The sequence below is a fragment of the Pezoporus occidentalis genome, unplaced genomic scaffold, assembly GCF_034315485.1.
Source record: "Pezoporus occidentalis ecotype Australia unplaced genomic scaffold, CSIRO_AGI_Poc_V1 ctg25, whole genome shotgun sequence".
NCBI lineage: Eukaryota > Metazoa > Chordata > Aves > Psittaciformes > Psittacidae > Pezoporus > Pezoporus occidentalis.
The window spans coordinates 5,597,464-5,610,160 of NW_026914394.1; the positions used below are offsets into that span (position 1 = coordinate 5,597,464).

The 12,697-nt window shown below is 39.1% G+C and overlaps 1 protein-coding gene across 2 annotated transcripts in view; it reads right to left on the reverse strand.

Moving 5' to 3' along the window:
* The window catches only part of USP24 (ubiquitin specific peptidase 24), a 66,884-nt gene that overhangs the window by 8,522 nt on the left and 45,665 nt on the right, over positions 1 to 12,697 (reverse strand). For both annotated transcript variants that reach the window (XM_062623099.1, XM_062623100.1), the window contains 19 exons: positions 12,576 to 12,693; positions 11,104 to 11,248; positions 10,610 to 10,729; positions 10,245 to 10,370; positions 9,938 to 10,036; positions 9,654 to 9,736; positions 9,328 to 9,469; positions 8,786 to 8,905; positions 8,181 to 8,401; positions 7,628 to 7,752; positions 6,857 to 6,998; positions 6,382 to 6,532; positions 4,970 to 5,065; positions 4,217 to 4,320; positions 3,499 to 3,612; positions 2,657 to 2,753; positions 1,841 to 1,957; positions 1,173 to 1,265; positions 736 to 838 (listed from right to left, as the gene is read on the reverse strand). In XM_062623099.1, the coding sequence (XP_062479083.1) occupies positions 736 to 838; positions 1,173 to 1,265; positions 1,841 to 1,957; positions 2,657 to 2,753; positions 3,499 to 3,612; positions 4,217 to 4,320; positions 4,970 to 5,065; positions 6,382 to 6,532; positions 6,857 to 6,998; positions 7,628 to 7,752; positions 8,181 to 8,401; positions 8,786 to 8,905; positions 9,328 to 9,469; positions 9,654 to 9,736; positions 9,938 to 10,036; positions 10,245 to 10,370; positions 10,610 to 10,729; positions 11,104 to 11,248; positions 12,576 to 12,693 (2,316 nt within the window). The remainder of the gene's footprint in view (positions 1 to 735; positions 839 to 1,172; positions 1,266 to 1,840; positions 1,958 to 2,656; positions 2,754 to 3,498; positions 3,613 to 4,216; positions 4,321 to 4,969; positions 5,066 to 6,381; positions 6,533 to 6,856; positions 6,999 to 7,627; positions 7,753 to 8,180; positions 8,402 to 8,785; positions 8,906 to 9,327; positions 9,470 to 9,653; positions 9,737 to 9,937; positions 10,037 to 10,244; positions 10,371 to 10,609; positions 10,730 to 11,103; positions 11,249 to 12,575; positions 12,694 to 12,697) is intronic.

The following is a 12,697-nucleotide window of genomic DNA, read 5'->3' on the forward strand; positions in this document are numbered from 1 at the left end:
TAAAAAGACACTGCTGCTCATCTGCCATCATTATGGTCTCTAATAACATTCACCTCAACCACCTTACAGCTCGTATGATACTGTTCCAAGTAATCTCTAACACACCTGAAGTGTCATTTACTTCAGTGACATTACCAAATGAACTGCAAGAAGGTCAAAGCAAAACGTTCCTATTTACTATCAGTACTTTGAGCTTTAGTTTTACTCCCTATCACTGTTGCACATTCAGATTCAGAATGTTTTATCATTCTTCTTTTACTTTATGATATTTGACTTTCCATCAACTATAGAAACTTTTAACCCTACAGAGAAATTAACTTATTCTTTCAAAAAGTCAACTTGAAATTCCTCCTTCAGGAAACTGAAGATCTCAACTTATTCCTTTATTATCTTTATCTGGAAATTTCTGCCTCTGGAGAGATACCTAGGAGAGTATTTCATGTTTTGCTATTCATCAGCTCAGACTGAGGAAAGAGCTTTTAGGCATACAGGGGAGGGGAGATGGCACAATAATGTCATTATCAGGATTTCCACAAGCCTCCCTCCCCAAGTGCCTGTAATACTATCTGTTTGCCACAGCCTCTTGGTACATTTACAGCAAAATGAATAGTAATTAAACACATGCTAACCATTACTGCCTTACATTCAAGGTTATTCTATTTTCCTCACTAACTTATTCCCAGTCAAAGGAACTGAAATGCAAAGCCACCAGAAGGCAAAAATCATAGTTCTTACCAACATTTCTTTGTGAGGAGACGTCAGAGTGCAAAACAAGAAGTGCTACAGTATTGTGAAGATATCCAAACTCACGTGCTTGTGCTGAACTCCACCTGCGATTCTGGTTAAGACAAAAGAGACGTTTCGTTAACTCTTTATCAGCTGGTTTAGTTCTGCTAAGCTAAAGCAAAGCAACATCCTTAACGGTCCATCACCATGTTCTAATACTTGGAAGCTGGTGAAAATTTTGTTATCAGAAACATGATGCTCACTTCTGCCAAAATGGCTATTTCCATGCTAACTACGCATAGGCAGACTAACACTTGCATGAAGTTTGCAGAATAATCCAAGGATTAGCCTATCCTACCACCTGGAAAGCATTTATCCCTAATTTAAGCATCATAAAACCATGGAAATGACAAACCACAGCACAACACATGCTACATAAACTTTACCTGATTACTCTGCCGGTTGGGGCCAAGGAGGAAGTTGATCATGTGCCTCAAAGCAGAGTGTCTGAGAAGAAGACTGCTAGCCCTTATACCCTGCTGTATGGACAATAAGAAGCAGTTACATTCCTGTGTAGCTTGAGAATTAGGGCTCTGGGGAACTAGAGTAAATTGCATGGGCTAAACACTGCATTTTCCACTCTAAGAAATGAAATAGATTATCATACAGATCAGTAAGTCACACCTTTGAAAAGCTGTCTCATTATATAGAGCACATTGCATAAAGTGCATAAGAATCAGTATATGCAAAATAAATGTTACATTAAAAAGGAAAAAGAACAGGGGAATAGAGAGAAGCCATACTGGGGTAAACAGTCCTGTCTACTTGGTTGTTCTGCCTCCTATAGGACAAAACCCATTAACACTAGATTTCAATTTCTATGCAGATCCTGGAAAGGACATCTTGAATTAGTACACTGCTGGTATATTTTTGTGTGATTTTATTCTAATCTAGTGTTTAAAGCCATTTCCTTTTCAAAAAAGAATAAAAAGAGAATACTAAAATTCTGGAAGAGTTTCACTGGGCTGCTTAAACCTTCTACGAATATGGATGACTAACTGCTTTGCTCTTGCCCTTTAAAATTAAAATAGCATGAAAATGAATGGTTTCTTACCTTCTGTACAAAGTTATTGAATAGCAAAAAGTACTGAGCACAGTTTTTACAGTTTTCAGGTACATCTTTATCCAGCAGAGCAAGTAGCACCTCCAGTAATTGATGCAGAGTTTTTAACTGTGGAAAAGAAATGATTAATTCGAATGTAAAGAGTTGTCCAAGCCCTCACTGACAACCCATAGGCACACACCAGAACACAGGTAACACTTGAGCTCTCATCATACAAATGATTTGGTTCAGGAATCCCAAGGGAAATAGGTAAATCTCTAACACTCTACAAATGACATCTACAAATGATGGCTTCCCTAGAATATTAAGATCAGCAAGATGGAACAAAACTGCACTTCCCAAACTTACTTGCCAAGATTTTCTAATAGAAAATTAAACCTTTAAAAACAATCTTACTTATGAGATAACTCAGTTTTTCTGCTGCTATAGGCTTCTAAGGGAGGAAGGAGAACTGGTTAAAAATCAAGCTGATTTCTGGAATCAGCAAGATAATAAATCTTGAGAAAACACCTTTTCCAAACTATCACAAGAATGTGTGATACCAGTTTATAAGACAAGCTGAAATCAGGCAGAATTGCTTAAGTAATACTTTGAACTTAAATTCTGAGAATGACAGCAGCATGTTACCACCTAGGACAGGAATAGACAAGCATTAACCTATTCAAGAAATGAAGATCAAGAAAGCATGGTCAAGACAAGAGCCTTTCACCATGGCATTTACGAATCACGCAGCACTGTCTGCAAACACAGCAAGAGCCATGAGGTAGAGACAACCAGCAGCATCACTGGTGATGAGGTGACACTGACCTTCTCCTGATAAAGCAAGGCACTGTCGAGGGTTTTTTCAAGGATAGTGGCTACAGCAACTCGCACCTCCCTCACACTGCATTCCAGGAGGAAAGTTCTGGAAGATAAAAGGCGAAGCTGCAAAGAGAACTGGAATCAACGTGTACACACGGTTACTACGATTAAATGCCTTGTTTGTCATTTTAAAAAGGATTACAGCCCATATATGTCTTGTATTGTACTTCTGTGGATAAGCCTCAAGTAATTTTCCTGCCCTCCTGCTTGTCACTAGTGAGGTCTATAATATTCCTTCGTATTTATTTATCCAAGTAACAAAAAGGCTATCACAGGACCCTGTCTTTCAGTGCAACTTCTATGATAGAATTTTCTTTACATTGGCACACCTCTAAGTATATCAGATCTTCAACAATTTGTCTTCAGTGTTTTCAAGACACCTATTAGCTGATCTTGGGCTTGGTGAGACAAAACTACTTCCAGTTTATCTGAGCTTTGTCAGGTAAGTATTTAACTTACCCCGAACACTTTCACCATGTTCTTTCCTATCACTTCCAGGAGTGACTAGACATAAACTATACTAGACATAAACACACTCCACTGAATAAAACATCTGCATCCTCCTCCACATAATGCTGCACTATTTTATTAGGTTTTCAGTTACTTGGAAAGCTGCACAACCAGAGAAAACAGTAGAAATAAACCCCTAAGTAATTATTTAGAGTGACATTTAAAGAATGCACACAGACAACTCTGTGGGAATATGTCAGTATAGGCCAGATCATGTTATAAGGAAGCTTTATCCATACATGAGACAAACCACAGAAGACAGAACTAACAGTACTTACTTTACAAGCTCCCGGCCCTCTGGCCCAACGAAATATTCAACTAACCACTGACAAGCATCAATGCTTTTGGAGAGCAGTGCATCTATGGTGGCAATCCATTCTTCTGTATCAGCCCTTGAACAAAAGAGGGATAACTGTCAGAAATGAAAGGAAAAAAGCCCTCCAAAACTGAAGCCATGTTTCTTGATTGCCAGATTGGAAGGATTTTTACGTTACTTGAACGTGCATTTGATGGCTTAAGACAAAAACATTTAGGGAAGTATTTGGGAACAGCTTGCTGCCTTTAAATCCATTAAAGCCTTTCCATGCCCAATCCACTACCACCAAAAGAACAGACAGCTGGGAGAGTGAGCAAACTGTCAGGTTATACATGACCCTCTTTCCTCTCTCGGACTTCTTCGTGATGGGATTCCAATGCAATGCAGAAATCACAGAAGCATAGAATCCTAGAATGGTTTGGGTTGGAGAGGACCTTAAAATCACCCAGTTCCAACCCCCTCCCATGGGCAGGGACACCTCCCACTAGACCAGGCTGCTCAAGGCTCTGTCCAACCTGACCTTGAACACTGCCAGGGATGGAGCGTTCATAACTTACCTGAGCAAATGTATTGTGACTTCTGTAAATGCTTATGCTACCCTCAGTATTTCAAGATGCTGCAGGTACAAGAAGCATAAAAACCTCATAGTCTGTTATTACAGTACAAGAACAAGAGCTTACCTGAGTTTCTTCTTGGTTCGGAGATAGGTTTGGAAGAGGAACTGGACTGCCAGCTGTAAGCTCACCTTTGCCATGCACGGATAATAAGGATGCTTTACCTTAGTCTGAAAGAAATGTCAAGTTTACTTTAGCAGAAGTATGCCTGCAGCACAAACACTGTCTCTCACACACATCAACGTGCTCTACTGAAGTAATTGACTTCATTTGGAGAAACAAACCAAAGCATTTTTCTGTGCTAAAAACAGTCTCCAGTGCTGACTGTGCTAGTTAACAAATATGCTAAAACAGAAATAAGCTTGCTGTAAGACCCACTAGATCTGTGGATTTAATAAAGTTAATAAATGCAGGTTTATTTATTACTCCACCTAGAAGAACTTAATTAGCAAATGGTATTTCCTATGCAAGTCTATCAACTTTGAGGTGACTAACACCAACTTTTGGATTTTCCATACAGTGAGGAATTTCTGTCTCTAGAGCTCAGTCTGCATCATCAAAAAAGGTGCATGTTATTTGGTAAGTTTTCCTATGGCACAATGCTTCTCCCACTATTAGAACAGGAGGCTGGAGTCTGCTTTGAGACAGATGCTGCTAGCAGCATGAAGAATTACTGGAGATAATGAATTGTTCAGCTGGAAAAGCAAAACCACGTCAATCTTTCTCTTCCAGTTTTTCTGGTTGTGACCCAGATAGCTGCTGTGGCCCTTTTACCCAACACATTCTGAATACTCTTAAGATGAAAATCTAGGTACTTACAGCATTCAGTGAAGCTAATGACAGCACAAAACTGAAGTAGTCACTACTGTATACATCTCTATTTTTCATAAATTTCAAGTTTTCATCTCTCACCATCTGTAAAAGAAGACAAAAAAGCCTAAAATGCTGCCAAAGTACATTTCTCTAACTAAAATTCCATATTTTATGTAAATACGTGTGGTGTTTAAAAACCAGTGTCAGACCTATCCTGTTCATGTTCTGAATCACTGCTTCGGTGGAGGGGAAATTACATATAGGAGACTTACAAGATTTGTACATCCAAGGATACTACAAAACATAAGAGAACAGATGAGCGCCTTAATAAGCATTTGGCCATTAAGGGAAAAGAAAAAGCAAGAAGTTGCTGATAAGTTCCATTTTTTGCTGGCTTTTAATGAAAGAGCCGAGAACATCCTTCAAACCTGAAAGGCTTACTTAGCAAATTTACATGTGCAGAGCAAGGAGCCATGGTGTAATTACAAGCTGCATCCACAATAATATATTCAAATGATATTAATATTTGTCATTTTTCAAAAGAGACTTTGCTGAAGGACTCTCAATAAATCTGAGCCAAGTTCTGTTTACTGTAATAACACAATGCTAGATACAAGAATACCTCTCATTAATGCCTGATACAGCCCTACTGGAGTGCTATACATAGCCAGCAGTTTATTGTGACTGTGTATGAGATGTAGGCTCTCTTGTGTATGTGTGGATCAGCAGGATTGTGTGTGGTTCTGAAAGCCAAGTATATGCAAGACTGTCCCCTCTCCTGTATGGACCAGAGCTGCAGGCCTGCTGACCGAGATGCTCCTCTTATGACAGAGAATACTCAGGCTCTACTGTTCTCTCGCTGCTTTGCCAATGCCATCAAACCTCTATTTTCAGTCCTGACTTGCAAAGTTGCCTTCAATATCTGTGCTTTCCCCTTTGAGATCATATTCAGTATTATACAAACTAACAGACATGAACAGAACTGAAGCTGGTTTTTGTTTCTCTTCCTTCTCCTCCACTTTCTACATTCTTGTTAACTCAAGAACCTGAGGATGACTGTAATTTGCCATCAACTCCATTACTGCTCAAGTGTACTTCAAATGAAGCATCTTCTCTGCTCTTATCTCTCCCTGCTTGCATGCTGACTGCTGCTATATCTCATGTTTGAATAATTTGCCTGTAGTTTCTTCAAAGCAAAGAATGATGGCTCAGTTTTATAAGAAGGGACTGCAAAACTTAACAATAACGTACCACTGAGCAGCTTATTAATAACTATGTGAAAACCTGAATTCTTTCCTAGCTTTGCTTGCAATGGAATTACTTCAAGGCCACCTTCTAAGTTCCTGTGCTCCTCTTACTATTGTGCTTAAATTTCCTAGCAGCAGGATTCAGTTGCCACTTGCAACTGATATATCTACCTGATATATCCGCACAGGCATTTTCTCTACAAAAAGCCCTTTTTTCTCTCCTTTTCGAACCAGCTTGGTCAAGATGGAGAGGCGGTCACTGTTGGGCCTATGGGGTCGAGGTGATGACTGGGGTGAGATTTCTGGTGAAGATGGAGCAGATCTGAAATATAGACAAGCTCAGAGTGAATAATAAAATCCTATAGCAAACCTACAGTTCAAGTTTAAAGTGCCAGTACAGCCAGTGTAACCTTAAGGCAAATATAGATGAGTCTAAACACTTCTTGAGGCTGTCAGCTTGAATGTCTTCACTGCAGTAGCGACAGCAGCATGGAAAAGGAAATTACAAAGGCAAAAAAAGGCTATTCATTAAGCAGCTTAAAAACCAAAACAACAGAAGGGTCAGTATACTCCTTTGTTGAACAGGAACTCTCAATTTCTTAGGCTAGATATAAGAGAAACCTTCACAGACACAAGAAGAACTTACAATGAGAGGTCCTCAGCTTCCTGACGCACAACACTCACTCGGCTTTTCTTTGGTAAGACTGGAGAGTTCTGGTCAGACACTCTCTGGTAAAAGAGCATATAGGCATTCCAGTAGCGCCGACGCACATCGGGGTATGGGTTAGCTGGTGGGAGAAAAGGCATTCAGTGAAGGCCTTTGAAGGCTTAGTACCTTTTTCATTCCTATGGGGAAGTGAAACTGGGTGTGCAAGTAGTGTATATTGTGGCACTACAAGGCTGTTTGTCAGATCAAAACACCAGTCTATGTTAACAAATAACAGAAACCTGAATTAAAAAGTATTTTTTGCAAAAAGCAGATGTATTTTTTGAAGATAATTGTCAGAATTATGAAACAAATTAATACTGGTGGAGAAGTATTTGGAATTAATTCCTTAAAGCACTGAGAAGTTTAGCTATATGATGCCACACTATGTTCTATGCACCATCATTTTCACTAATCTAAAAGAAAGCCTTTTTGGGTTTTTTTAGACACAAAGTACCATTTTACTTCTGAATCTCCTCTGCCACCAAGTCTACAAAGTGCTGAACAACAGTGAACATGGTTCAATCAATATTAAGCTGTATACAAGCTGTTATGGCCTTCAGTAAAGAGAAGACTTGGGGAACAAAAACTACTTCATAAAGACTATTAGACAAAGCAACTCAAAGTAGATACAATGAACTGAGCTCTACCTCTATTGAGAACCTGTATGAAACATAAAGCTACTGTAAATCAGTTTGTAGTACTGCTTACATTGATCATAGACTTTAGGTCTATACTCTCCACCAAAACATTCATACTCCAGGGTTTCATCAGTTAAATCAAATTCTTCAACAACGGTGTCATTAAATTTATACCACTTTCCTTTTCCACAGCCCCTGTGATCCAAACAGAACAGAAACACAGAAACAAAGTCACTTGATTGTCTAGTAAAAAACCAAACCACCTTGGATACCCCAGAACTGACAAACCTGAACCCACATCTGCTTTAACAGTTAATAGAAAGCTTAGTTCAATCAATATCAAAGTTGCATTAAACAAATAAGTGTGATTAAAAATAGAAGCACATCACCTGCAACTATGTGTCACAGGAAGCCCTCAAACTGCAATACAAGGTACATGAGAATTGCTGAGACTTTTAGAATATGGTGTCCCATATCATTGTGCTAGCAACACTCATGGTACTCAGTATTAAGAAAGGGAAGAGTGATTCCCATACAGCTCTGAATGGCTCACTATACCTTCCCAAAACAAGTAGTCTTTAGACCACTTTCAACACCCCCAAGCAAATCTTCTTGTTCATTACCTCCTGTCCTTTATAAAGGAGTAGTAGTGCCCTGCATGTGCCTGGCCACTGTGAACAATCACACCAACAAGCTCATAGTTTTCTGTAGGGGCAACTTTCTTCCTTGGGGAGCCTCCGCCTCCTTGATCTGTGTTTCTACCATTGTCTCCCACTTCCGAGGACGAGTCCTGGCGAGCCATCCCTGACACAGTGTAAGGTTCCATGTTCAGCATCCAGGGAAACTGTTGAAAGAGATTATTTCAGATTAACTCAGAGATCACATCAGGTACATGCTTAGTGGAACCTCAAGAGAATTGTATTACTATTTCCCAAACTGGGAACTTCAAAGAAAAACAGGGTACTTCAACTTTTCATTGTTATGACACAGAAACTAAATGTATTTATGGTTTATGGAGGTTTTTGATCTTGATTTATGAAAGGACCCCAAGAATGCTGCAGAGAAGGAAATCTCTAAGGAAAACTACTTGTTTTCTGCAGCATGATCATGTTTTAAGTGTACTCAAAATCCCTGTATCAAAATGTGGGCAAAAGAAAAGAATGAACAGGAAGAGTGAGAGTCCACTCCACAAAGCAGCAGGGGTGTGCCATAAGAAATGTTTTCTTACCCTTATTTGCTCATCATATTTAATAGAACGTCCACTCTCCCAGTCAAAGCCAAATCTCATCAGGTGAATCACCAACAGGCTAGGTAAGACCTTAATGCACGTGCGCTTCACTGTAGTTCTCTTAAAAAGAAAAGAAGATATCACCTCTATCTATATATACAGCTCAAACATTCTGAAGTGCTCTTTTACAGATGCACCATTCCAGCCATCTGGAATGAATGTTCAACACAGCCAACAGAGGTAGGGTGACCATAGGATGACTGTAATAATAAGGCAAATAATAAAGGCAAAATATGAGTCCAGGTATTACAGTTTGTGCAGTGGGCTGGTATGTTACAGAACATTTTACCACCATGCAATCCCCCTCAGTGTTCAGTCCACAACATGAGTTACAGGGAAGAAAGAAAGCTGTCTGCATGCAGTTAACGTTCTCATTATGTCTTCAACATGAAAGAGTAAGCAGGGCCTAAGCATGGGTTCTATGCTGAAGAAAATACCATGCTACAGCTGAATCTTCTTTCACATACACAAAGAACTAATACCTTTTCTTTGCACTTTTCACAGTAGTATGCATTGCTTCCTTCCAGAACCTCTCCTCTAACAAACTGATCCAATGATATTTCCAGACTTTGACATGAAGTCACACCTAGGTTGAGAGCCATGAAGGCTTCCTCGCGCTCATACCTAAATTCAAGCAGAAAAACAGTCAAGGCATTGACAGAGCAGAACTCAAATTAACAAGACTTATGCTTAGGAAAGAATACTGCATTTGCCCCATAGCTACCAACAAGATGCTATTTTGGCCTACTTATTTTAATAGTTATAGGAACACATTACTTTGTAACTAATGCACTGAATTTAATGTTACCTGTGAGGACAGTCCTTGCAGATCTTCTGATCAGAAAAGATCCCTTGAAAAGTATTCTTAAATATTTGGTCTCTTCCTATTTTCTGTCGGAGATGTAAAGTTAGATGTCAGTTGGATGTATTGCAGGGAAAGACCAAGAAAGCAATAGGAATTTTAAACTTCTGAATACTATGGATACTAGTTAAATGGCTCTCTGCCTTCTTTTCTGAAGGACAACGGAGAAAGAGAGGAAAAGTACTAAGGAGATGCATATAAACAAGGAAAGAAATCCCTGAGGATTTTACCTTGAGGTACTCATCCATTTGATCTATAAGACTGGTGAAGAACTCATAAGCATCCTGTTGCTCTCTAACGTATAGTTCCTTATTCCACATCTTGAAAATCTATATGAAGTATAAGTATATATATGAAAAGGTGGTTCCTCCATATACATATCACTGAAAAAAGTGATTTTTTTGAAGAAAGTTATTATTAAATGTTTTGACTTTTTGAAGTAGAACTGACCTCATACCTAGATATCCTACAGTGAGAAAAGGATGAATAAATAACTCATGTGGAATGCTACATAACCTAAAGAAGAAGACATCATACCTTCCAGAAGTTCTCAGGTACATAATACTGTAGCTTGCTTTCCATCAAATGACCAAAAAGAGATTGAACTTGATAGAACACATTGTCATCTGGATTGTCTGTATCATCATCTATGGAAAGGAAAGCCTGGGAGGAAATAAATAACCTTATGAAGCTGGTTCTTGGCAAAATTGTTACTTTAAGTTATGACACAGAACAACAACTTGTAATTGATGTCTTTATCATGTGTATATATTTATGCACACATACATACACAGTTTTGGGTTTATTTAAACAAATCATTTATAAATGGTGCTAAATTGAACTTGCAGTTCAGGTGACATTCACTCCAAAACAAGGACTTTAATGGCTGTTGAACCAATTACCTCTGGAAGACCTGGCTGCATATATAGCTGCTGGAAAACGGCATTCATGTAACAAGTAGCACCACCATTCTTCAGGCCCACAAATCCTGAAATGGAACGACTATCCACTGGTGGAAGATACTAGAATGACAAACAGTTTTTGTTGCAGTAAGTTATAAAAAGCAAGAGACTCCAACAACATACTATAGCTTTTATAATCACCATCACATAAGCTGTTAAGAGCAGTTTAATGGAAAACCAGGAATATAAATTCTGAAAGACTGCACACTATATTTGGTGTTTTAATTATTTAACATTTGCACAAAACTCTTAAAAATAGCTTAAACCAGACTCACTGCTTCAGAGGAAGATCACATGGGTCTGCATTTAATCTAATCTGTGTTTTGTCATCTTAAACTGAAGACCATGGAAACGTCATGAATGCACTAGTTAAGTGGATCATACACAGTACTCCAACCCATGCTAACACACATGAAAAAAGGCTTCTTGCTTACATCAAACTCCTTGGTAAGTGCAGGGTCACACTGGTGATGCATAGAAAGCAGCTCTTTTGTAATAAGCTGGAGATTGGAAGGTGAGCTATCAGCCAGCATTACTAACACTTCATAAGCAGCTAATCGACTATCTGCTGTGCTGCACCTAAAAAGAAAACCACATTTGAGATCTATTTTGTAGATGACTCAATTATTTCTAATTCCAGAAAGCCACATTACTCAGAACAAGTGACAATTAATGTTCAAAAGGAACACTTCAAATGATAGAACACTCCTGAGAGACTGCAGAGTGCTATTTTTTCTTTCTTGGGGAAGGGGAATGGGGAAGAATCAAATCACAAGAGCAGCACTAGGAACATTCCTTTAAATAAGCCTCCCTTACTGACATGGAGACACTTGTTTACATTCAGTAGCAAGGAAGAGTAGATGCCCTAAAGACACAGAACTGGTTGTACATTGAAGGAGACAGACAGATACTCTCTATCACTGTAACACTGATACAGACATAATGACATATTTACAGGGATACAAGCTTTGAAAGAGCTAGACCAGACAACTTGCTAAAAGAGATGACCTCAGACCTAACCTGCACTTCAAGCGGCACAAAACAGGTCTACTTAGCTCTTTTTTGTGCATCAAACATTCTAGCCCTTTCTTCTTAGAGCCAAAGAAAAGGCTTTATTTACTCTAAGCAAACAAAAGAGCATGCTTGAGATTAACTGCAATGGAGCAAAGCTGGAGCAAAACACTAAGGTGTAGCAAGTCCCATTCAGTTCAGGGGTTGCTAAATGCTCCACTGGAATCTTCTTCAGGGTACGTGGAAAGGCAGTGTGAATATGCCTGATCCAACTTGAACACCAACTAGTCAGTGTAATGCAAGCAACCCAGCTGCAGCTGCACAAAACTGCACATGAGCTAATTTACCCACCCCTTCAGATACTGTATGGCAATAACAGAAGGCAAGTGTGACAGGAAAGAGAAAGCCCACTCTTCTTCCCACCCCCATTTGATTTATTCTGGACTATTATCAGCTATGTCAGGTGCAAGGAGACTTGCTTGGCATTAGCTTTTTGCAGAACACATTTCTTTTGAAGGGAAAAAGAAAACAGTGGAACTTCTGAGATTCTCATTTACAAGGGGCTTGGACAGTTAATTTCCTGCTCATGCTCCAATTTAGGCAACTTCCCAAGTGAGGATGAGCTAAAGGAGTACTCTTTGAAGCTAGTGCTCAGTTGTGCTTGCAGTTCATCACTGATGTCTTAACAGTACACAGACTCTGGTAGTACAGAAAAGCAAAGATTTTGGGTCACACAAAACTTATTAAAATGCTATTTGTACACTTATGTAGGAAATGTAGGGAACTAGAGAAACACTCCAACACTGGTATTAAATCCTAGCATCTGTAGCCCCAGGGCAATATTTGCATTCGTGAGAACAAAATCCAACATAAAGAAAAACCAAACAGTTTTTACTTTGGATGGAAGTCTTGCTGGCTGATAGCAGCACTGCCTGCTGGAGAATGGCTATTGAGAATGATCCTGGATGCTCGGAAGAGGAAATCATCCAACAATGGCTTAATCAAAGATGAACCTGT